The sequence below is a fragment of the Uranotaenia lowii genome, chromosome 2, assembly GCF_029784155.1.
Source record: "Uranotaenia lowii strain MFRU-FL chromosome 2, ASM2978415v1, whole genome shotgun sequence".
NCBI classification, from domain to species: domain Eukaryota; kingdom Metazoa; phylum Arthropoda; class Insecta; order Diptera; family Culicidae; genus Uranotaenia; species Uranotaenia lowii.
In genome coordinates this window covers 122,935,450-122,961,271 of record NC_073692.1, presented here as the reverse complement: position 1 = coordinate 122,961,271, position 25,822 = coordinate 122,935,450, and the positions used below count along the sequence as shown (strand labels likewise).

At 33.0% G+C, this 25,822-nt stretch overlaps 1 protein-coding gene across 1 annotated transcript in view; it reads right to left on the bottom strand.

Annotated features, from left to right (window-relative positions):
• The window catches only part of LOC129741820 (uncharacterized), a 141,813-nt gene that overhangs the window by 98,731 nt on the left and 17,260 nt on the right, over window positions 1–25,822 (bottom strand). The window contains exon 2 of the mRNA XM_055733611.1: window positions 5,741–5,955. Coding sequence (XP_055589586.1) covers window positions 5,741–5,955 — 215 coding nt within the window. The remainder of the gene's footprint in view (window positions 1–5,740; window positions 5,956–25,822) is intronic.

Sequence of the window (25,822 nt, the reverse complement as noted above, 5' to 3'; positions counted from 1 at the left end):
TGTTCTATCCTCAAATTTCCAACATTTTTCAATTAGTTCAGAAGAAGCTTGTTCGGATTGGAAAATTTTGAACTAAATTAGACTTATCTTGAGTGTTTTTTTTTCGAGGAATGGTGCGGTGTAAATAGCTTTTACTCGATCCCTTCAAAAATCACATAAGATAAGTCTCATTTGGTTCAAAATTTTCAAGCTGCTTTTTCTAAACAATTTGAAATATTTAAGAAAATTGAGAGTAAAAAAAAGCCATTACATTTCTCGAAGCATGTGGTGGCTCACACTCTTCATTCGATTTCACGAAAAAAAAGGAACATTATTGGTTTTTTTGTTATCAAAATTTTCTAGCCCAAGTCAGTGTTTTTCTGTATTGTTTTAAAAATATAGGGGAATCAGGGGACAAAAAGGAACTATATCTCCGATAGCATACTCATGCGGCGTCTATAATCTGTTCAGTCGATTTTCCGGACATTTTCACTATAATAAAGTATATTTTCATAGATTTGATCTGTGCAGGACGGAAGATTTTGAATTTTCTCCAAGTTTATACAATTTTCCCTCATTGTGTGTGTATGTTTAGAAATAAACATTGTTTATTAAAGAGATTTGAACTTAATTGCCTGAAAATATTTGTGAAATAAATAATATGGGAGGAAATTACAAATTCCAAAAATAAAATTTGTGTTTTTTATGCCGAGAGTTGAAAAAAAATTTTTTATCCCTTAACTGCATACAAACTAAATATGGTGTTATTTAGCTTAATTCAGTATTCTAAAACATTTTAAACTGTTGGAGTGTTTATATGGTTTGAAGTGTTACCTTATATCAAACTTAGAAATTATAGAACCCAAAAACATTATTCAATAATAGATAATTTTTTTTAAACATTGTAGCACTTTTAATTATTATCAAGCTCTTCACTAGGAAAAAAAGAATTAGAAAAACATTGTGTATAAATAAGTAGGGTAGGTGTACATTCAGCTACATATTGTCATGCACATTCAGCTACATATTGTCATGCATTTTAAGATTTAATATTACCAGACTCAAACATTAACTCATGGCATACAATGGTATCTAAGTTAAAAACTGTCATCTCCCATAGTTGAAGATCAATAATTTTTTCTAGCTTTACGTACCAAAATCTCCGTATTTTTAAAGTGAGTAAAATGTACTCATTGTGTGTTTAACTACAATTTGCGACCAAATTCAATCTTTGAACAGCCATAACCTTTTTGTTTTAAGACCAATCGAGTTGCCGTCTTCAGGTGAAATGTTAGTCTTAGTTGAAATTTTAATAGAATCAACATAATTTAGCAATCGATTGGTAAAAAAAAAATAGATGATAAACCAGTTTTTATGCTTCTTCAGAACACTATATCTCAGAATCCCTTTCACACTTGAGATTCAGTGCAACCCTTTTTTGTTGTCAGATGCAGCTTAAATTTGGCATAAAGCCTTCTGATGATTCCTGTAAATCATTCAAGTCTTTTTTTGCAAGTGTTTTGATTTTAAAGTAGGTATTTATTAAGACGAATTGGATAAATTAAATAAAAAATACTCAAATTGTTATTTTTATTAAAGATTAAACCGCGAATAGCGCTTCACACGATGATACAAACAACACGTTTTATTCTGCAAAGTTCAAGTGTTCAAAAATTCGCATCTTTTAATGGCATTGTGGTATCAAAAATATTTCACGCTAGGTACACATTTTGTCAGTTGAATACAAAATTTTAAGACCAAAAAATTTTTTTTTCTTGAAAATAGCTTGCTTATTTTAAATTTTGATATAAATTTGGTTCATTTTTCACTTTTTACGTGTAGTAAACAAAACTTTAAAAATATAAATAACGAAATTTTCCAAAACTACAAATTTTGAAAAAATTAGATTGGAAACAAGAGAGATATATTGGTTATAGTCAGGACTGTGAAATTTACACTTCAGGAACTGTAGTGGGTAAATCTTTCTGGAACGGATGGGGTTGTGAAACAAAATTGAGATAAATTTACCACTTTCGAAAGAAGTTGATTCGCTAGACATTCCTATCCTTTCATAGTTTTTCTTTTAAGTTACCATTCTAACACTGTTGAATTGTTTAATGTTTCAGTTAAGTTGACGTTTTTCACTTTTCAAACAAGGGTTCCAGTTGATTACAATTTTTTTTCCTGAATTTAATGTTTTTATTTTTTTATCGTTGAATAGAAACCATATACGAAGCAAGAACGATCATTGTCCTTGCTCAATATCAATCATTTTAAAAGACAAGGTTGTGTTACTTGTTTGAAATTCAGCTCTGATTATTGGAATCAGGAATGTTCGGGGAATCCAATCGTTTACGGAATTCGGGAACTACCGTTTTTTTTTCGGAAGTTCTTGATTGGCAATTCCCGGGATGAACACTAGACCACTGCAAAAACTGACTTTTCGCCAAGCATTCTTTTTAAACTTGAGATGATTCGGTTGATTTCTGGATTAGCTGAAAAATTTTGCGTTATTTAATATTCATCCTACGGTTAAGGATTGGTAAGTAGGCGTTGATGCAGTGAAACGTCGAAAATTTTCTTCCGGATAATTTTTTATTAATTTATTCGAAAAAAAAAAAGATTTTTTGTTAATGTGTAGTGCCTGTTAACGTAAAAACATCAAGTAAAGTGAAATAAGTTCAAAGTTGCATAAAAACACGAGTTTTCTCCGGAAAATCTATGTTTTTCAAGTGACGGACCTGGCGCTAATGCTGAGCCCTCCGGACTGATATTTGGTCATTTGACATCGAGACACGGAAATGATCAAGATTCAGCTAAGTGTTTTTTTTTTGTTGTTTTCTCTAGTTAGTTTCTAAGATTTTGAATTAACACGTATTTTTGCTACAAACTTCATGATTAAATCAAAGTTTTCGAAATTTTGAAGGTAATGTCACACACAGCAAAGTTCAAATATTTCCTTAGACATTTACATGGAAATATTTTAATGGCATGTTTCATAAAAACTTGTGTGTGTGGGCAAATATAAAAGCAGCATATATTCGATCGCTTTTGAAACGCCTGATGCTATGCAAAAAAATTTTTTTTTTGATTAACCAAGATTTTTTTTTGCAATTACAAGCTCGGTTACGGTTACTGGTAATATGAAATGAAATTGATTGTTTACATTTAAATTTAGCATTTGAAGTCATATCGTTAAACAGCGAAAAGGGTTATTGAAAGTTACAAAAAAATCAAGAAAGAATTTTTAAACATCTAACAATGCAGTTTATCGAATTAAGTTTTTCAATCAAACGTGTTCTAAAATTATGAGAAGGCTGATACGTGTATAAAAATTTTATTGCAAAGCGTAAACTTTTATTTACAATAAACTCTCTACTAAACCTGAAGCATGTATTGATTATACATTGAAGAATTTAAAAATTGTTTTTTCCTTCGTATCATTTATTATTTTTCTTGAACTTTATTGATTAACCACAAAATCTATCCATTTCTTGTTTAAAGTCAATCTTTTCTTCAAAGTTCATTAGCAAATTAATGAAAGAGTATAGTACAAGTTTGTTATATAGCTAGATTTTTGTTTCTTTTTTTTTTCAATATCTTTCATTTCACTTGGATTGTATTTTACTTTAAGAACAGGACAAAAGGATGTCAAAAAAGATTTCACTAGTCAAAAGTGTCTCTTGATCATATCTTTTATCCCATACTTCCAACAAGAAATTTTTTGCTAGGATGCAGAGGTGACTTCGGTCCTAAAGCACAATATTGTTCTTTCATCCCTTTCTCTTTTTTACAAACTATCTATTGACTACTAGAACGTGGCCGGCGCCGTTATTGATGTTCAAAGAGAGAGCATAAGTTTTGTTCACTGTCAATGTGCTGTCAACCCCAGACAACATTCTTTTGACCTCTGGACAAACTTGATGGCCTCGGTCAATCACGGAGTAGCAACCATTGGCAAAGTGGAACTCGTTCTACTGAGCCACACCAGCGATTATGGAATTCTAGATGCATTTGATACCGATAAAATAAAACAGCATAGATCAATTTTAATCTCTTACTCAAAGCTATGAATAAAGCATTTCGGGTTCAATGATTAAAGGTGGATGTGAGTAGTCAATCAAGCTAAGCTAAGTTAAGCTGAGCTTAGCTATTTAATATTCATCCTACGGTTAAATCAAATGGAATTTTTAAATTAAATTCAATTAAACTTATCAAAATACACAAAAAAAAATCTGTATGATATCCTAAACCTTTTCTGAAGTATAAGTAAGATTTTTTATTTGTTCACACGAAATGTACTGCAAAAATCAAGAAATTTTTCAAATCCAAAGTTAGACTTTTTTTTAACTTACAGTACATCTCTGGTGATTTTTGAGTGATGAATTTTGTTTTCCAATCTAAATTCCCATACCAAATTAAACCCGTTACGCAAAATCAGGACTGAAGTAATCGCTTCCAATTTTTTTTATTGCTATTTTCGGCAGTGAAAAAAACCAAAAAAAAGTCTTGGGGGTGCAAAATTTGTAATTTGAAAATCTTCATACAAAGTGGTCTAATAGATGCTCTATTCATAATTCATGCAGTAGAGAATTAAAACTTCATTGATTTAAAATAGTTGAGTATGGAACACAAGAGCAAGCATTCATGTATTCCATACTTATGTCTTAACCCACTGCTGCAAAAAAAAATGTCGATGAAAGCAATTCAATTGACCTCATAGCTACAAAGAAAATTATTTTCAATAAACGGAAATCTCAGAAGCGTTCATTTTGAAAAGGTTTTCAAACTCAAAATCAATTCATGGTAAACGCTAGGGCCTGTAGGAACAACGAAAGAAAGATAAATCTCAGATAATTAAAAAAAAAGTCCCGACACAATTACTTCTAAGGGAATCTTACCACTCCAGAGTTGACGACGTTGAAATCGGAACGATACAAAATTAATTGGCATTCTTTAAAATTGTCAGCAACCTTTCTGTTGGGGTGTTTTTACTTTTTCTTCTGGTACATTTGATACGACCACCTCTTCAGCTGGGAACTATTGAATTTTCTTTTGTGCGACTGTAAAGTCGTTTGTTTAAAAAAAAAACTTTAATTAAATGCCAAAAATGGTCAAAATATTGCTATAACGATAGTTCAATTTTTCTTAAAAAAAAAATTTTTTTTTTGGAATTTAGAACCTCAAGGTCCATGTACTTAAAAACTATACAATCTTTTTTGCCATTTTTACCACAGTTATTATTGGTCCGCTTTTTTCAACAATCGCTCCATACGACGACGCTGAGCTGAGCTTTGCCCCCTTGGGAGTTGTCAATGCAGTATCAAAACGAAAAGAAAAACAAACGAAAACACCACAGGATCCAACCGACTTGCGGTTCCCCAGCTCAGGAAAAGGGAGGCTCCAGAAGATAGTACGACTTTTTTTGTTGCCTCCGTCTGCTGTTTCTTGAGCTGCCTCAAGACGACAGCAAACACGAAATAACGATGACAACTATTCGGAGCCATCATTAGTGATGTGGAAATAAAGGAGGAAATTTTTCTTTTCCTTTCCTTGAAGCCGGAACCAACTGGCAGGAGAAACATTTTCAATGACAAATAATGTGACAAAGAATTGAAAGCAGTAGATATTAAAAATGAGTTCGAGGGTTGAGATGTATGCTTCTAGATTTTTCGTACAATAATACTTCAGAATTTCAATTTTTCTGAATTATTTGAGCTGTTATCAAAAATATGGGAAATTAAAATTCTTCAAAACTCACCTCCACCACAACTCCGCTAACGCTGTTGAAAACCTTCATCGAGGGTTGCTCCAGGGGTGTGTATCGGAAAAACTCTCTTCGTCCTCTGTACCATTTGATCGAATATAGCCGCTCCTTGTCTTCCATCTCCCAGTTGCAGTACAGGTGAGCATCTTCACCTTTTCTGATGGCCGTCGGCACCGTCACTCGAACGTTTTTCAGCCCAAAACAGTATTCTGAAACGGAAAAATGATTTTTTTAAAAATTATGTTCATAGAATAGTACATTTTGTAGATTGGCCCAAAAAACTGACATGTGCAAAAATTCAGCTCTATCGGGTTGGATAAACAGGTGCCTCAAATGTTTGATCTAAAATCTTAACATTGAGCGCTTAGCTTGTTTTTCAAGTTTCTCAAAGGAAAAAGGATTTTTTGCCCCCTTAAGAAAACTAATAAACCAAACATATGTAAACTTATCGTATATATTTTCATGTTTGACCCTGATTCAGTATTTTTGTAAAAATTTCTTTATTTTTAAACCGTTCAAACATTCAAACTTTAGATTTTGATTTCGTTTTTTTTGACAAAACTTCTCAAACGGAAAAAGGTATTTCAACCCACCCAGCAATTTGTACTTCTTTCATAATTCATTATGTAAGCGGTTCAACCAATATTGGTTTGGTGGCAAGCTCTTTATTCGAAAACAGAGCAGTACATTGCACGGATTAACTGATGTTCTTAAAAATAAAAAAAAAATTAAAAAAAATTAAAAAAAAAGTGTTAAAGTAAATCAATTCACAAAACTGACTACAAAAAATGAAAAAAATTGAAAAAGATTTTTTTATAAACGATAGAAGTTGATTGAAAAGCTTTTGGGTTATACATTATACCTCGCAAATTCTCAGGTACCTGCCCATTCGTTACAAAAATGTAATTTTTTTTTGCCGATAATTCGTCAAATCTGAAATTCTGATCGATCAGTATTAAAAAACGACCATTCCAATTCTTCTCACTGTGTTCTTTATTTGAAATCATTCGTCGTTTCGCACTTGTAATGCTTAGTTTTCGGACGAACAAAACCATGTGTTTTAAATTAACGTTTCAACCATATTCAGAAAAAAACATCAAAATCTTATCCATATATCATGGTAGAACAATAGTTTCCTTGCTGAATGCGACCCATTTTTCCAATATAGGTAGTGTAAATATATGGAAAGGAGACTTAGTAGATATGTATGAATTTTGGTTTCCTGGTTTACCCGGATGTGCAATATATGGTTTAAAGTCGCAATGAGGGAGAAAAAAGTAATGAATTGAAGGAGTCTGGCCCGTGCGAAGGATCCATCCCAGGGGGGGGGGTTTAGAATCCAAATTTAGCCAAAATATTAAAAATGCCAAAAAAACACAATATATAAGGAAATTTATTCATTAAACCACTTTCTAACCAATAATCACACTAACTCAAAATCCAATAAATTTCACTGTTAAAATACATCAAAATTTTTCAAAATAATTTCTGTAAGTCATTAATAAGTTATTTAAAATGATCTAAAAATAAGCTTGAAAATGAATTCTAAGCAGTCTAGTTTTAAAATTTGAAATCAATATTTCCGAAAGACCAGAAGAAGAATGCAATAAAAAAAAATTTAGAATAAACTATCGGACATAACAATTAAGGCATAGAAGCAAAATACATAAAACATAACATCAAATTAAAAAAAAAAACTGAGTTCTGAAATAAATATCAGACCAATTTTACGAAAAAAAAGTTTGTTAATTAATATTCATCTAAATTTTCATTTTTTTTTTCATTTTTAATTGAAGGATTAATAAAAAAAATCCACAGCAGCATTTTGAATATGAAAAAAATATATATTTCGATTAAAAATCTGAATTCTTCATTGTGAAAAAAAATCCATTTTGAATTTAGGAGTATTTATTCAATATTTATTCGATAGTTGATAATTGAACTATTTTTTTTTAAAAGGCAGAAAATATTAAATTTTGTTTAAAGAGTGCCATAGTACTTTTTCTTCTTTATAAAAATTCTTTCATTCATAGAGAAAAGTTGATTTCTGAAATTCAAAATAATAGCTTTATCAATTTACAAACATGTTCAATTATACAATTAAACTGACAAAGGACAAATTGGTAAATGTGTAATCTCGAGAATGATCAAAAAGAAACTGATAAAATAAACATAAAATTATGAAAACCAAGTTATATTGTTAATATGAAAAGCACAAATAAAAACAAAAATTTGTTAACATTGTGCAAAAAATTAAACATTTAATTGCTCAAGATGAATTGAAAGTCATGATCGATTCAAATACATGATTTTTTTTAATGAAAGTTTATGAAACTTTTATACATTTTCTTTCGAAGTTTTTAAGTTTAAAATTTTAAGCTCTGAATGATTGTCGTTTTCAATACAAATATTGGGTCCTGAAATGAAAAGAAGGTTGAAACTATTTTTTTTTTCTTATAAACAATTTAGTTTCAAAAGCTATTTTGAAGATTTTGTTTTCAAAACACAAAAAATCAAAATTAAAAAACCAAGATAACCTTATTAAAAGTATTTAAAAAAATTTAAATAATTGGACTTCAAAATTCAGTGGATTTATTTGAAAACAAAAATCTAATATAAAGATTAAAAAGCTAAGTGTGTACATGATTTTTTTCAATAAACTCGTCTGACCATTTTTCTAATCTGAGAATTTAATTGATATAAAGAGGCCCATGATTTAATCATAAATTTGATAAATCTAAGCGTTCAAAATTCGAATCTTTTATCCAATTTTGTCTACTACCTTGCATTTTGGTGATCTAGAATTTCAAGGCTTTAAAATGTATCAATTTTATGTTATGTTAAGCAATAAAAACTGATGAAATAACAAATCTACGTTGAAGAAAACATCTCAATTTGAATTTGTTTATTACATCCATTTCAATCAATCTAGGGATAATATTTTAAAGAACATGATGCATGATTTTAAAAATTTAAATTCTACAATTTTCATAAATTTTGAAAGATTTCATTATTAATATTTGTTACATTACTGGAGAAATTTCAAAAAAATTAATATATTTTTCTAAATTTATTTAAACCTGAAAAACGATTGGATTTTTGCAATTATTATATCTAAAATTCAACTTGGTTTAAAACTTCTTGAAATTATGGAAAATTTTCTTATTCTTATTCATATTTTCTATATTTTGAGCAGATTTTAACCATCGCAGTCATTCGTTCTCGTAAGGATAAGTGTACAAATAGAAAACCTTTTAACTGTTTCGCCAAACTCAAAAATTCTTGAAGTCTTGGGGAAAGTTCATAATTGGTTTGGAATCTTTATTTATAATGTTTTTTTTATTTTTTTTATAAAAAAAATGCAGAAATTTGTTAAATGATTTGAAAATATTTTCAAAAGTTATCAAGAAACAAAAACTGATAGAAAAATTGCATATTTAGATCCAGGGCACCCAAATCAGTCAAAATAAGCTCCCAATAAGGTCCCATGCCAAATATGAGCCAAACCAATTTTTCAGCAATAACTTTTGTCCCTTTGAACCGTTTTCTGTTGAGTACCGTTTTCAGTTCAAGTTATGAAAAAGTTTTCATCCGAGGAACGCATTTTGATAAGAGTTTAGATAAAAAAGTTATAAAGCTTCAAAAATGAAATGACATTTTTAAGGATGGTATTCATCATTGTCAATGAGGCGCCATAATGTTTCACCACCCCGACCAAAACACTCAAGTTGAAAAGTACGCCATTCTGTCTTATATTTACAGTTTCAACCATTTTTGATGCGATGGGTTCCAAAATCTTTTGATTTTTTCAAATATTTGGTTTCGAATCATATTCACACGATGGTTTGGAGAGTAGTCCAGGCGAAACTGTGGAGGAGATATGGATTAATGATCTTCTTGTCCTGTTTTCTTCATATCTTCCAAGGAAAAGTAACCAACTTAAATTTCATTTAAGTTTGACTCTTAGTTTTATGATTACAAACAACTTTAGTCCAACCAAATAACTTTCGCAGGATATTTTTTTTCTATTTTTTTTTTCAAATAGCATATCTATAGGGGCTAAGGAACTTTACTTTCAGTACTTTTTTCGGTTGGAGTTTTTACACACTTGATTCTGTCTCGTAGTTGAAATTTTATATGCGTTGAAATATCTCAAATTCTTTGTGGTACATATTTAACAAAAATTATTAAACTGTCGGAGTGTGTAAAACCTTCAACCGAAAAAGTAATGAAAAACAAAGTTCCTTAGACCCTGTTAAAAAACAAAAAAAAATCTTAGCCAAAATTTTTCCGTGGGGCTCAAGTCGTTTATAAACAATAAACTATGCTTTTGTTATTTTTCAGCGAAAAATATGAGGTTTATATTGGTTAATTTTCCCTTAATGATATGAAGAAAACAGGACAAGGAGATCAGAAGTACAAATCTGCACCACAGTTTCAGCTTGACTTCTGTTCAAACCATCATGAGAATAAGATTCGAAACCAAATATCTGTAAATGTCTAAAAATTTTGCAATCTATCGCAACCAAAATGGTTGAAATTGGTCGATATTTGACAAAACGGCGTTTCAAATTGAGTGTTCCGGTCAGGGCGGTTGAACATTTTGAAGCCTCATGCTTTGACAGTGATGAATTGTATGTATGTATGTATGGGCCCCCCATCGGTAGCAAGGTCCTGCCTATGTCTGTGTGGTTGGCCCGAAGGCTTTCACGGCCGATGGTTTGTCGAGAGAAGGCATCCAATCTTCAGAAACCTACAATGGTTGGCTACCACTCCGCTTGTAAAAGTTTCTTCAGGTTATCCCCAGATGCATTCTCTCTAGAAAATATATTACAATATTGAATACAATGATCAAATAAAACGATAAATTGTCTATATACTTAATAAAAATAAAATGAAAAAATCAGCAGTAGGTGAAAAAACTATTTAATTATTATACAGTTATAACAAGCGGCAGTGAAGCAGAAGCTACTTCTTAATAAAAGCTTATGGAAATAAAACTAAATGAATAATAAATTACCTGTTGATTTACCTGAAAATGAAATAAAACATTATTATGATTGCACCCCGATTGGAAAAAATATTTAGGTTTAATTGAACAGATCCCCTACGTTAAGATCCTTGTAAAAACTAGTGGAATACCATATTTCACATTTACATTTTGATTAAAAAAAATGTATTATTTAAATCGATAACCAATTGATGAAATACATATTTTGATATATTTGATCTTTCTATTCCACCTCTTTTATTTAAACACTGTCAAATCATAAAGTTGCGATGGATTTAAAAATTTGAATTAAAAAATGTAAATTTTGGAAGGAAACATAAGTTCATCATAAAAATTCTTCAATTAAATAAACTTATTTCCGATTTCAAAACCTTCCATACCATAACCATAGGAATTTTTTTATCATTTGTATCATCGCCATATCAAATCAAACACATCAACTTAATGCATTTATTACCAGCCCGCCCAAGCACGTTCACCTTATCACTGATCCCCTTTAAATCCTTAACGACAATCAGAACGCACTGCACAATCAAAATAATTTTCTCTCCCGAGACCATAAAACTGGAAACACATCCTTCGTTTATAAGGAAAATTTTATGCTCAGGATCCATCACTAATCATCATGATATTCCACTCGCACCAACAATACCCCACATGAAACACGTTACACCTGCCCACCAATTTAATTTTCAAAGATATAAATTCGAATTTCCGAACAACACAGTAGGCCCTGACTTTGCCCATTCAGCTCTTCGTTGCCACACACACATGTACGCATGAACCCCAGGGCGAAGCCCGACTCCTGCGTACGATTAAGCCCCGTCTTCTCCACTCCATGGAAGCGCACCACAGATCGAACACAAAATCACTGCAAAAAACTCAAACACTATCCTCCCCAAAAAAAACTCCGTCACTTTACAAAAATTTCACATTACTACAACTTGGTGTACTAAATAGGAATTCAAATCTGCATCGAACCAAACACCATCATCAATGTCATTACTTCAAACACCCGCGGAAGAAAAAATAAAAGCTACCATACGCGACAAGCGTTCGTTACAGACTGATGCTTTGACAGTGATGAATTCCATCCTAAAGAATGTTACCCCATTTTTAAAGCCTGATAACTTTTTCATTTCAATACTTATCGAAATGCGGTCTTGGAATGGAAAATATGCCATAGTTTAAACAGTGATAAAAACCGTATCCAAAAGAAATCGGTTCAAAGGGATCAAAGTTATTGATAAAAAACTGCTTTTTCATGTTCCTCCCGAATAAAATGCCTCAAAATCCCATACATACTCAGGCTTGTTGAGCGACCCTTTCCCATGGTCCGATCTGATCCAAATTTAGCATGGGACCTTGTACTAGACCTATGATCATTTTTAGCCTGCAGTGCATAACTTTTCCAAAAATCTGGTCATTTGGGGCATCCTATTAATAATATACCTATTTCTCGTTTCTCATGCTCTCCCACGTCCGATTTGTTTGCATTTGCTTGATTAGTTCTCTGGTTATACAAAAGCTTGTAAAGGAGCCCTTCCCCTTTTTTTATTTCCCCACTTGATGAGAAAAGTACCACAAAATATCAGTAGAAACCTTCTATGCCAGATTTGGTTCTATTTGCTCGAATTGTTCTCGAGATAAGCAAAAGAAATTGTTTGGAAGTCATTCCTCTATTCCTGCCCTAATACAAGAAAATCATAAAAATGTTTTTTTATCTCCCTCGAGATCTCAAACTATGGGGTAAATTTTTCTCGTAACCAAATGATCGATTCTCACCATAATACGAACCTTTCTAGGCCTTCAATACCTCAACCTGGCAAGTTTCAAGCAAATCGGTTTAGTGGTTTCCGAGTCTATGAGGAACAGACATACAGAATTCCATTTTCATATTTATCCTTAATAATGCTGATAACTGACTTTTGGAAACATTGGAAATATGAGCTGTCTTGGAAGTGAATTAAGAAAACTTGTACTTTCTAATTCAAAAAATTTCGATTTTTATCCCATTTAATTTAAATGACCAATACAATAATTTTGAAAAAACTTAAATCATTTAAAAGAGTATTCAAAATAAGTTCGAAATTCATTTTCGATCTTGGTCTACAAAATTTGTGATAATTTATTGGAAAAAATGTAAAGATTTACTATAAAACTTTCCCTTATCAGGTTTAGAGTACCATACATTAATCTCTTAGCCTAATTTTAAGAAATTTCAATAGATATGATTACAACTTTTTCTGACATTATTCAAAAATGTCTTAAACTAATTATCTAATGGGAACATTTTAACTCATTTAACAACGTAAACGTTGTTGACTGAGTACGAATAAAAATATCAGTTTTTACCATGTTATATTGTTCAGCCAATGTCAATTTGTATGTGATAATCATTTTTGAACTACTGGCCAATTTACTCAAATATCTCAGTGTGTTTTTGAAAATGAAAAAAGTGCTCAATTCTCAAAACTGAACTGTTCATTCAAATAAAAATGGTTTATTAAAATCCTGATTATGGTTTTGCTTGTTTTAAAAGTAAACAGTATGATTATTTATTTTGCTGGGAGTAAGCCATGACTTTTGGGCGACGCATGCGTTTTTTTTTTTCGTCGTGAAATTTCCTAAAATTATTTCAGAAATTGGATTTAAGATTGTTTGAATTAGAAAAGTTTAATTGTTGTGCGTGAAAGTTAGGAGCAAAGTGTTTTTATTTCATTACGGGAATTTTAAACGCAGAAGTTAAAAATGTGCAAAACATTCAATAGACGGAATTGCTGGGGCTAGCACTATGCCCTCCGGACCAACCCAGATTTTTTCACCAACCGAGCGATGCATTGGAGATGAGTTTTCCAGTTCAAGTTTAAGATAAGTAACATGTTTTCATTATTCTCTTTCACATATAATCCTCAAGGAGCTTTTTGTTTAATTTAAATTGAAAGTTATTTTTTAGCATATCTGTATGCGTTTCCCCGTCGCAAAAATCATTACCGAATTCTTGTGGAAATTAAATGATGAATACACCTATATTTTTTTTAGTTTTTATTAATAAATTTCTGAGGAACATTTTTGAAATGTAGTTCGGTTCTATATTTACAACTCGTGAAAGGCAAGCGCCCGTGAAATTTATAGTAGAAATCTAGAAAATTGAAAAGAATTTCAAGTGATTTTATTTAATGGGCACTGTTACCACTGTTACTACGCCCTTCGCTACAAAACAAAGTTGGATTGCATAAAGACGGCGATCTGGAAAAAAGAAACTCAATTATGCTTTAGGATGAGTATTTTGTTTCTTAACTCGTTTCATTTTCTGTTTTTCGCGAAAATAATATTATATTTTATAAAATTTAGTGATGTTTGTGGAATTAAAATCAGCCGTATTCATCAACAAGCCACGAATCTATATTAACATAGAATACCAGGGGATTTTTCATCGACGAAAAAGTTGCGTAGGAGGTTTGCACGCAAAAAAAAAGTTAGAAACCGTGATACTGCAAATTGATTGCATACTGTTAGGCGTTTGTCTACATGAAGCATATATTATTGTGTATGGGCACCTTTTCGTACCATAGTTTATGAATCATGATGTTTACATAACGTGATAAATAGGGTATGCCAAATTAATCATGTTAAGTTAACATCATGCAATTGATTTAAATTTCTGATATATAAATTTAAATGATTAAATAATATGCTGAATGTATTTACTCAAATTGGTGGAAAAAGAAAAAAAAATGGAAAATGTTTTTAAAAATTTTGATTATTCAAAACATTGATTTGTACTCTTTGAGCATCAAAGGTCCTAAGACTTCTAAAACGTGAGGCAAAGGAGAGCAAATAATCAAAGAGTTTTTAAAAACAATTTGCGAATATTTGGGTCTAAAAATTAAAATATAATTCATTTTTATTTTAAGTTGCTTTCCATCTTTGAACAGTAATGCCTTTTTGAAAACTCTTTGCTTCAACAGGGATAACGGTTAGGGAAAAAAGCAAGTTTATCAAAGAAGAAATTTGGATGGTATTGATTTGCCTTCAATATTTTATTCGATCCACTTTATTGGACGTTTATCAAATGCCTCATAGAAATAGGAGTTTCCTTAGGAAATGTCTAGGAGCATAGGAGGTGTAGGAAAACCATGATCGCACCATTTACCAAAATGGATCCTGATCTCTACCTTTCACCAACTAACACAACTCCTTCGTTAGATACTTGAATATGGATTCGCAGACGTATAGACGGTTTTCATAGTTGATGATATTAGCTTATCTCTTGTTCTGACTATTTCAAAAAATTTTTTTTGAGTATGCAGGAGTGAGAGATTGCTAGTTGAACTTGCAGAGTATCTAACTAACAATCCTTCCCTTTTCCACATTGACTACTAGGACGTGGCCGGCGCCGTTATTAATCAGATAAATCATAAAAAAGGGAGAGCATCAGTTTTGTACAATGAGAATGGCTGCTAATCCCAAGCACCATTCTTTTGGACTTTGTGCAAAATTGATGGCCTCGATTAATCACGGAGTAGCAACCATTGGCGACGTGGAACTTTTTCTGCTTAGCCACGCCAGCGATTATGGAATTCGAAATGTATAAAATACTTTATTCTTCTAAAATCGATTTGAAAAAAAAAACCTGTAAATTAAGCATTTCGAGTTCAATGATTAAAGGTGGATATGAGTAGTCAAACAAGCTAAGCTAAGCTAAGTATGATTATTTATTTTGCTGTTCAGCTCTGGAACTCAAAGTTCTTTTAAGTTTTTTGTTCTTTGTTGTCCATGTTTATTATACTGGGATAAAACTCAATTGATAGTTGTTTGTTATTTGATAGAATTCGAAAATCATATCAAATCATATCATATCAAACTGTAAATTATTTGTGATTGATGGTTACAAAAGATTCTTTTCGTGTCGATCTGAAACGCAAGGAGGTGGACTAGCAGTTTATGTTAAAAGTTCAATAGTATCCGATGAACTTCTTAATGTCCATGATAATGGATTCCATCACATACAAATACGTCTAAATGTTACGAATATGCATTTAGATATACATGCTGTTTACAGACCACCAAGCTACCCTTCCAGCTTTTTCTTCACCAAACTAGAATCAATTCTGCATAACACTGAGCCTCGTGTTACCAAGATCCTCGTTGGAGACGTCAATATCCCAGCCAATAATGTTACTAATGATTTAACACAGAACTATTTCGATATTTTAAAGTGTTTTAATATGGCAGTTACCAACACATACCCCACACGACCAAGCAGCAATAACATCCTAGATCACGTGGTTTGCCCTTGTTCTTTGCAAAATATAGTTCAAAATGCAACAATAGAATCAGAAATAAGTGACCATTCCATGATTATATCGGTTTTATTACTTGAAAAATCAACAGCTTCTAGGATTCTAGAAAAGGTCATTATTGATTACGATCAGTTAAATTCTGTTTTTGAAAGCGAATCAATCCATGTTACGGCTATTTCTGCGAGTGAAAAACTGGAAAAGCTTGTCGAATTGTATAAACATCTGAAGCTTAAATACTCAAAAACCGTAAAGGTTACTGCTAAAGTCAAATCAACTTGCCCCTGGATGTCTTTTGATTTGTGGAAACTTATAAAAGTCAAGCACAATCTTTTAGCAAGAAGCAAACGAAGGCCTACCGACACCGAACTAAAATCCCACCTGAAACAAGTCTCAGCGCAAGTGGTGCGTGAAAAAGCACGCGCCAAAAACGTGTACTATCAATCCCTTTTCAACACATCAAATCAACGACACATTTGGAAAAATCTCAACTTAATCACCGGAAGCAAGGAGCATACGAGAGAACAGCTTAATCTGATTCAAAACGGCCTAGTAATTGAAAGCAAAAATGTACCTAATATTTTTAATCAATACTTCAGCACGATAGGGCCCCAGCTAGCCTCTACAATCAACAGCCAGCGGGATATAAACCGATTCCAAACCTTAACCCCGAATAACTCTTCATTCTTCTTGCGACCTTCGGACGAAAATGAGGTTATTTTAAAAATCAAGGACCTGGAGTCAAATAAAAGTCCTGGACCAGATGGAATGACTGCCATCTTTTTGAAAAGACATCACAGACTCTTTGCAAGTGTCATAAAAGATGTGTTCAACGAAGCTATCGAAACAGGCAGCTATCCCGCGTACCTAAAGACTGCTAAGGTTGTTCCGATTCATAAGGAAGGAAGCAGATCGGATGTAAATAACTATAGACCGATATCCGTGTTATCTGTCTTAAGCAAAATTATTGAACAAATGATGGCTTCCAGATTATTGAACTTTCTAAACCAGCATCGCATCATATATAATCATCAATATGGATTTCGAAGTGGATCTAGCACACTCACCGCCGCCTGTGAATTGGTTGATGAAATAACAAATGCAATGGATGGGAGAAAATCTGTGGGAATACTGTATCTGGATCTCAAAAAAGCTTTCGATACAATTGATCATACAATCCTATTGAGAAAGCTAGATATATATGGCATCAGAGGAACATCAAACAAGTTATTTGAGAGCTACCTTGCTGATCGCACCCAATATGTAATCGCAAATGGGGTCACCAGCCAACTCTGTCCGCTATCCGTCGGTGTTCCACAAGGTAGCAACTTGGGACCACTGTTATTTCTGATTTACATCAATGACCTGCCCAATCTCGGACTTTGTGGGAAATCTCGCCTTTTTGCGGATGATACCTCCTTGTTGTATGTTGGTGAAAATCCAGAAAATATAATCAACAGTATGAAAACTGATCTAAAAACATTGGGGAAGTATTTCGCAGAAAATCTACTTTCGTTAAACCTATCTAAGACCAAATATACCCTGTTTAAAGGACCACGTTCCAACACAACACAGATGATTCCCGATCTTGTTGTCAACTCAACGGTGATTGAACAAGCCAATCATTATAGATATTTGGGTTTAACTATTGATGACGAGTTAAAATGGATCACACATATAGATAAACTAAAGAAAGAAATAAGTGCTGCTTGTGGATTATTTTGGAGGATCAGAAATCTGCTGCCTACAAAACAAATGATAACCATGTACCATGCTTTGGTACAGTCAAAGCTGCAATACATGGTTTCCATATGGGGAAGTGCATCTAAAACGAAAATGAAAGAAATACAGATACTTCAAAATAGATGCTTGAAGATAGTATACCGGAAACCGCGACTGTACTCAACTGATCAGTTGTATCACAATGCTTCAGCATCAATTTTCCCCGTTCAAGGTCTGAGAGAAGTTCAGACATTAGTCCAAATGAAAAACTTTTTAGATAATCCTCGAGCACACAAAAACTTGGAGTTCCCGGTGAATTCTCACAGATACCCAACAAGAGGTCAAGGAAATCTTCAGATTCGACGAGTAAAAACAGAAAAAGCTAAACGAAGTTTTACCAACTTCGGGATTGCTCGTTACAATGCCCTGCCAGCACATATAAAATCAGAACAAAACTTAACCAAATTTAAAAAACTTATAAAAGCCCACGTTCGTAATCGAATGGCTTTGCTATGAATGAAACACCAGTCCAGTAGTTAGGAAGTATGCCAAGCATCCCCTCAAAAGAGAATATTCTCACTGGGGATGCCCAACCGTGCTCCTCAACCAAAGTTGCAACACCACCAAAAACAAACTTTACGCCATACTAAAGTCCATACGACATTTTTTTCTTATCATTTCCGCCACCACCACCGCCAAGCCGCCTCCACATCACCGCCCGCCACCCAACAGACACCACCCCCGCCACCGCCACCCACCAGCCGCCAGCAACAATTCAAAAAATATAGTGCTTTCAATACATATCAGTGGAAATGATAAAAATTGTAAACTTTAAAATTGTAATCTTTGAATTGAAAAAAAAAATAAGAATAATAAATGGAGAGGAGGTTTTGTGCCTACGGGAGCAGGAATTCAGAAGGAATTACACTCCCGCGGGCTTTCCTTTGATCTCAAAAAAAAAAAAAAAAAAAAATTTGATCAGTTCATTAGTTCTGTTCTAAAATTCTTATTTCTTAATTTGATTGTACACTTTTATAACTTTCATTAGTTCTGCTATAAAATTCGATCATCAATGATAATTTTTTTCATTTGTGTTAAAAAGAATGGTTTTATTTTATTTTTTTCGAATATGGTCTTAATTTTTTTACATAAAGTATGAGATATTTAAATTAAAATTCTTTTAAATTTTGAAAAAAAAAAAGGAGTTCATGTATGAAATCGGTAACGGAGGGTTATATTTTTTCTTTCTTTTCTGTACCTACTAATTTAGTTGTTCACTGGTTTGTCCTTCTCTTAATTTAATAACAAATCGTATGAATCCATCGCAATAAGTGTATTTATGTATGTAGGTATGTATATTGGTTATCAACCATGGGTGCATGGATTCACCGCAGTTTCTGCCCAAGAGTGTGTCACATGCATTCTTAGTTTATTAAGTTCGACAAATCTCCAATGTATGAACTGTTATGGAGTGAATGTATTTGTGTTTATGTAGGTTTATTTTGGCAGAACGAGTCAATCAGGTGGGCTAGTTTATTTACAGGTATTCCGGCATCCGTGGCCAGCTGGCAACTAATTGAACATTCTTATCATAAAGTAGTTATATGAGGAAACACCTCTTACCTGTCGGCCACTTATGGGATTCGAACCCAAAAGTTTTCTCACCGATACCGGGACTCGAACCCAGTACGCCTAGCATACCAAAACCAGACTTGCGCCAGCCTATCCGCTAGACCACATCGGCGCTCTGTGTGAACCCATCGCAATAAGTGTTGAGTAAAATTATGAATATTCAATTTTTTCTTTCGTTTCAACTCTTTTTAAAGCAAAGTAGAATTTTTTTAAATTAAAACTTCTCCACTTTTCAAGAAAAAAATAACTCATATCGCATAAACCGAATAAAAAATCCATCCTCAAGTACAAAAATATCAACTTTTCCATTCTTTGTCCTGCTCAAGCTGGTATATGTCAAGATTCTGCCTGTTTTCACGACACGGGCTTTTCTCAGTTTGGGTTTTTTTTTTTTGATGAAAAACATCTTTAAGTGCATTCTTATTCGAGCAATGCTTTTTGCTGCCGTGTTGATGTAGAAAAAAAATGGCATCCTATTGCGGGAAAGTGCACCCGGGTCTTATTTGCTTGTATATACCACCAGAAAGGATGCATCTTTTGAAGGCAAAACGATTTCGTTTTGACCAAAAAGGCCACCATTTCACTTAGAACGTCGCTCGGCGTCTTTCTTCTTACTAAACCTGAACAAGATGCACTACGAATAGGCGAACGAACTTTGGTGGCCGTTTGTTGCCAATTGTGCGGACTTCTCCTGCAGTGGGAAGATTCATTCGTTTGTGTGACAGGAGCCGGATTAAATCGTAATTTAATTACGGGATTAAATGAGCTTCGTGTCAATTCGATCGGTGTCTTCTTGTTGTGGCCTGTGATGGATATGCGTTTGTGTGTTTGGTTTTGTTACGTTTGTAGAACCATGTGTGAGTTTGTGTGGTTTGACCAGATAGTGACACTTCAGATTGATGTTCAATGCTGCTTACACATTCATACTAAAGGGTTTATTGGAAGATTGACAAGGAACGGTTTTCTCATTGCGAGAAGGATTAATTTTCATGATATATTTACTGGGGTATAGAAACGATAATCCTTCTTTGGAAACGACCCATAAGTAGGCTATGTATTTCGCGTATGCAATCAAACTGGACGAAGCGTAAAATTTCATAATTTATTGTGGTTTTGATGTTTTTTGGACAAACAAGGCTGAAGGACCACATAACCACTTTTTTTATATTCTCTCTGTTTCGTCAACAATCACGGGAAAATAGGTATCTACTCAATTTGTTTTTCATCGTCAAGGAACTTGACTACTCAAAATACGTACCTATATTTATAAACAGGAACTTGCTGACCCGCTTAACTTCGTTTTCGCCTGAATTTTAGATATCCTATTGTGCAATCGCTAATTATCAACGAGAAATCACTCGAATCACGAGCACATAACACACCGTGACGTGGGAGACAAATAGCTAACGGCAGGATGTATTCGTACTGGATGTATGTGCCTACTTGTTAAATATATCGAAAAAAAAAGTGATCAATCTTACCCTAGATCACGGTACCCAATTTCTGAATGATCTTTGCTTCATTTCGATCTCAAAAAAAAAAAAAAAAAAAGAATCTTCCAAAACTAAATGTCTAACATCCCATTACGTTTGACTAAATCTTTCAGGGGAACGCAACTTTGACTCGCTTCGAACCCTCCAAGATTTGTGTACTTACTGGTTGCCTCCTCGAGACTGCCGTACCGCGCCGAACATTATAATCAATTTATCTTCCTTAATTCATTTCACTCGACAACTGCCACCCACATAAAACTTCCTTTCGGAGCAGTTAAAGCACTTGAGACTCTATAATTCCATCCATCGTTCTTCGTTTTTTCCTTTCCACGTTTCGATGCATGGCGTCACTTTTCTTGCCATTTATTGTAAAATTTTACCCGCCTCAGCTCTTGTGCGGCTGCAATGGCATTCGAGTGGGAGGAAGCTGCTTTGCCGTGGCGTCGTCTAGAGAAAGCTTTTCCTCCTCCCGGAACACAATTTAGGCAATGCGACATCAACGAGAATGATGAAGAGGAAACTTCTTCTGGTGGGATTTTTTATTTCCTGTTTCCCAGAACAAAAACCCTGTTTTCCCCCGACAGAAATGCAGCAGCAACTTGTGCAGCCCGAGCTCGATGTGGTTGGTTTAGGACTGATGGTGTCGAGTTCATATTCTGCGGTGTAGTCCCGAGGTGCAATTAATCTTACATTTCCGCTGCTGCAGCAAAGCGATGCACTTCAACCAGGCGGCAGAGGAGAGAATCACGTCGCTTCAACGACTTGTTGTTGCCCCTGCTGGATGAATGGATGGGGAATGAAAAGACGACGACGGTAGTTCCTAATGCACTTGCTGCGGCACAGAAAAAGTCAGCTTTCAGAAAATCGGCAAGAAGGATTTACCCGGCTGAATATGTTTCTCGAAACCCGTTTCGAAAATTCCGCGCACGGAGGCATGAAAAAGTAGTTGATTGTTAGTTTTCAGTTGTTTTCGGTAGAGTTGATATCGAAGAAAAATTGCGGAAACTTTCTGAACAATTCAATCACACATCTACATGGAAAACAAACAACTGGACGTTTAGCAGCTTTTTTCTATGAAATCAGCTACGAACACGAAGTCAACGCAGAAAAAAGAATCAAGAGTTGTTATAATTAAAATTTTATTTTATTTAAAATCTATAGTTTTTCTATTGATTTCTACCATAAAACGTAGCAACTTCTTGTTTTCGATTCAATTTTGGCGGCAAAACCTAACCGCCGAAATCCGAACTGTCGACAAGAAACTTGAACTTAAATAAACAAACGCCTGATGCAAAACAATCATTTTCCAGCATATGGAAACGAGATATTAAAGTTAAAGTGTGAGAAACTGTGTCAACATCATTTTGTTATCATCAAGTGATAACTTTATTACATTATGTTGAAACAAAATTTGAGTAAGTATTGTGGTATACAAATGTTGCATTTATCTCTGCTGTTGCATGATGCTCCATTTAACGGAATTTCTTTTAGTCTCATTAAACTGTTTCAACTAACTGAAGACAGTAAACTTTATACTCATTTTTAAAGGTTTAACTTTTCTCGTAAGGAATAACGGCATCTATCAGCAAAAAAAAAATTACTGGGCATCAGTTCCAAAGACGAACATTGGTCTTGACAATCATCACACAACAAAAAATGCCAAGGAAGGGCAAAACGCACCATGTCTTTTTAAAGCATGTTTCATATTTGTTTAAATTTATTTTCAGTTTTCATCTAAATAATTTTAAAGATGTTTTTATGTTCAGTTGACGTGAATTTAGACGAATGTATTTGAAACTCCTAAATTTAATATAGATTTAATAAAGTGTATCTGGCAGCACTGGTCATCTATGAAATAGAATAGAAGTGTTTTTACCTGGCAAACACTTTCAGGGGCACTTAGAACACTTAGAAAGCCTTTCAAAATTTAAAGATTGAGACGTATTTAATCGGTTTAAGTGTTCCTGTTTATATATTTTAAGTGGAGAATAGTCCTCTTTTCAAAACTTTTGTTGAATTCACTGGATTGCATTTTTTAGTAACGAGTAATGAAAGATTCTTCTTAACGTGGGCGCTATCCCCCAGTTCCCCTACATGTCGAGCTTCATCGGTCGTCTGCTATAACTTTCATCGATACACTCCATGTATGTAGAGTACTTCTGTCCATAATGGCCTTGCGGGGTAAAATGCCAGCGACTATATTTTGATTAATTTTGGAGATTTGCGAAGTTTTAGTGAATTATTTTTACCCAAATGTGTTCTTAAAACCAATACCTTGTAATTAAAAAAAACTGATTTCCAGATATTCTTTTAAACACGAATAACAATCAAGATGTAAAAAGTGATCCAATGAAATAGGCTTTTACACCAAGATGACTGCCTAAAACATCTTCACCACTGATTTTATTGATTGTTTAGATTATATTATTTGAATTATCAATTGATGAAAAACTGTGGTAAATTGTTGTTTTATAGTTATCTGAAGATTTATTAAATTTAAAATATCCGATCAAAATGCCCCCATCAATTTATGGACAAATCGCCCTCCCCTCAAGGTGCTGTTCGGTAAGATGTTAACAAAACCACGTGTTTTATTCGGAATTTTGGAGTGCATTTTTTCATGAATACAGACCGATTATCGAAATGATATATCGATATTCTTCTTTGCTTTGTCCCAAATTATCATTAGGATGCATAATAATTATAACTTTCGATTGGATCGAATGGAAAATCGAACCGGTGCACTAAATTTGTCGCCAAAAGCATCTGAATAATTTGATTGAAACTGACACAGTTCAAAATAAAGTCAAAAATTTTTAAAATTTTTTATGTTTTCACTGGGAAATGTGAACAAACCACTTGTTTTTATGTGTAAATAAATTTAGAAAAAAAAAATTTTCCATTTTTTTCCGAATCAAATAACACAATTAATTTATTTTCACTGTAAATATTGTGTTGTTTTTGAGTCGTATTGATCCAATGTTTTGGAGCATCATTTGCCTACACTGGGGCGTTTTACATCCAATAATTTCAAAGGTTGCTTTTAAAGGCGTTTGTAAAAAATCGATGTTTTTCATAGTTTTTACCATAAAAAGTAATATTATTGGCACATGTTGCAATGTATTCGGGTGTACAGCTTAAGTAATCCGCATACTCGGTCATTTCCCTTAGCAGGTGCATATTCCCCCGAAATACCCTACATCTCGCATGTGTTTTATGACCACTTTTAATCTTGCTGTTGTTTCTCTATCACCACCAGTGATGCCATTCATACCGATTTAAAGGTACTTATACCGATTTTTGAGAAAATTTTCGACCAAAAACCGGTACATACAGAATACCGATTTCTGGCAAAACATCCCGATTTTTGAAAATTTAGTTTGGACAGAAAAAATATTCATAAAATATTGCTAAAACTATCGTACTAACTTATTTTGAACCAATGTGCTCTGCTGGCTGAAAATCCAGCATGCCTCAGCGTAGAGGATGAGGATATTCAACGCAATCTGTTTTGTAGTCGACTATTGGTTATCGAATAATATGGTGGATGAGTGATTCTAGCAGTTGAAGACGTTAAAAGATCATATCTTGAGGCAGGGCCGTAGGAAGAACCGACTCATGAGGGGGGTATTGTGACTGCTTTTTACCAATAACTTTTGAAAAAATTGGTCCTTAACCACAAGGGCGTGCCTTCAACGATTATTAAAACTTTTGACTTTGTTTAAGAGTCTGGTAGATCAAACTTAGTTGATTTGGGCACAAAATAAGCTTTTTTAGTAGAGTCTTGCTATTCTTATGAAATAAAATTAATCTATACTCAAATCATACCACCCCAATCTTCCAATTTATTTTTGCAAATTCTGAAATTTTAACCTTTGATAAAAATAAGTTGAATTTAAAAAAAGTTAGAGCTGAAAATCTTCAAATTTTCATATCAAACTTTCTTGATGTAAACTTGAACCAAATTAATGATTTTAGTATGAAATTGGGTTAAAAAAACTGCAATATTAACACATTGCAATATTAACACAAATACGAGATATCTCGTTTTTTCACTTGACGCATGTATGCTCAATTAAAAAGCATAATTCAAACATTACTATAATTATTATTAATAATATTTATTAAAGAACCTTTAACAATTGTCATTCGGGTCAAAATCAAACGTTATGAATCAAATAAAAAACCTCATTCTTCAAAATTTAACACAACACTTCCCGTTACTCAAATATCTATATTCAATAATCAGACTTTTGTTTATCAATTCCTGAATAATAAAATGCTGAATTTTGGTGTCCTTAATATGTTGAACAATACACTGAGAAAATAAAGAATTTTGTGCGGATTTTTAAGGTGTAGATGTTTCTTTAAAGTAAATATTTTTCATAAAGAATCAATTCCATATTGAAAATTCTATGGATGAATTTTTTAATAAAATTTAGGTTTTTCGGATAAAACAAAGAACTCAAATTTTACCTTTTATTGAAATCACAAATAAGTTGAATTATGTTGAAATAATAATTTAATTTAAAAATTTAAATCTGGAAATGGAATTGACAAGCAATCTTATCACATTTAGGACCGCTAAGAAATCTATGACGAGAAGCACCGAAAATTTAAAAAATTTAGCATTTTTAAGTAACGGCAAATGTTGTGTTTCATTTTGCCGAATAAAGTTAAACACACAAATTCAGTCCATTCGAGTTATACTTCGAAGTGTAGCTCACTGTTGGCAAGCGAAAAAACGTGATATCTTGTATTTGGTCCGCAATGTGTTAAGCTCATGATCTCTTGAGTTCCTCAACAACTTATATTGATTGTTATATTTATTTACATTCTGAATCTGAACTCTTGTGCTTCGAATCTGTATTCGAATTTCCATACGATTTTTGAAATGTACAAAAAAATAAGATTT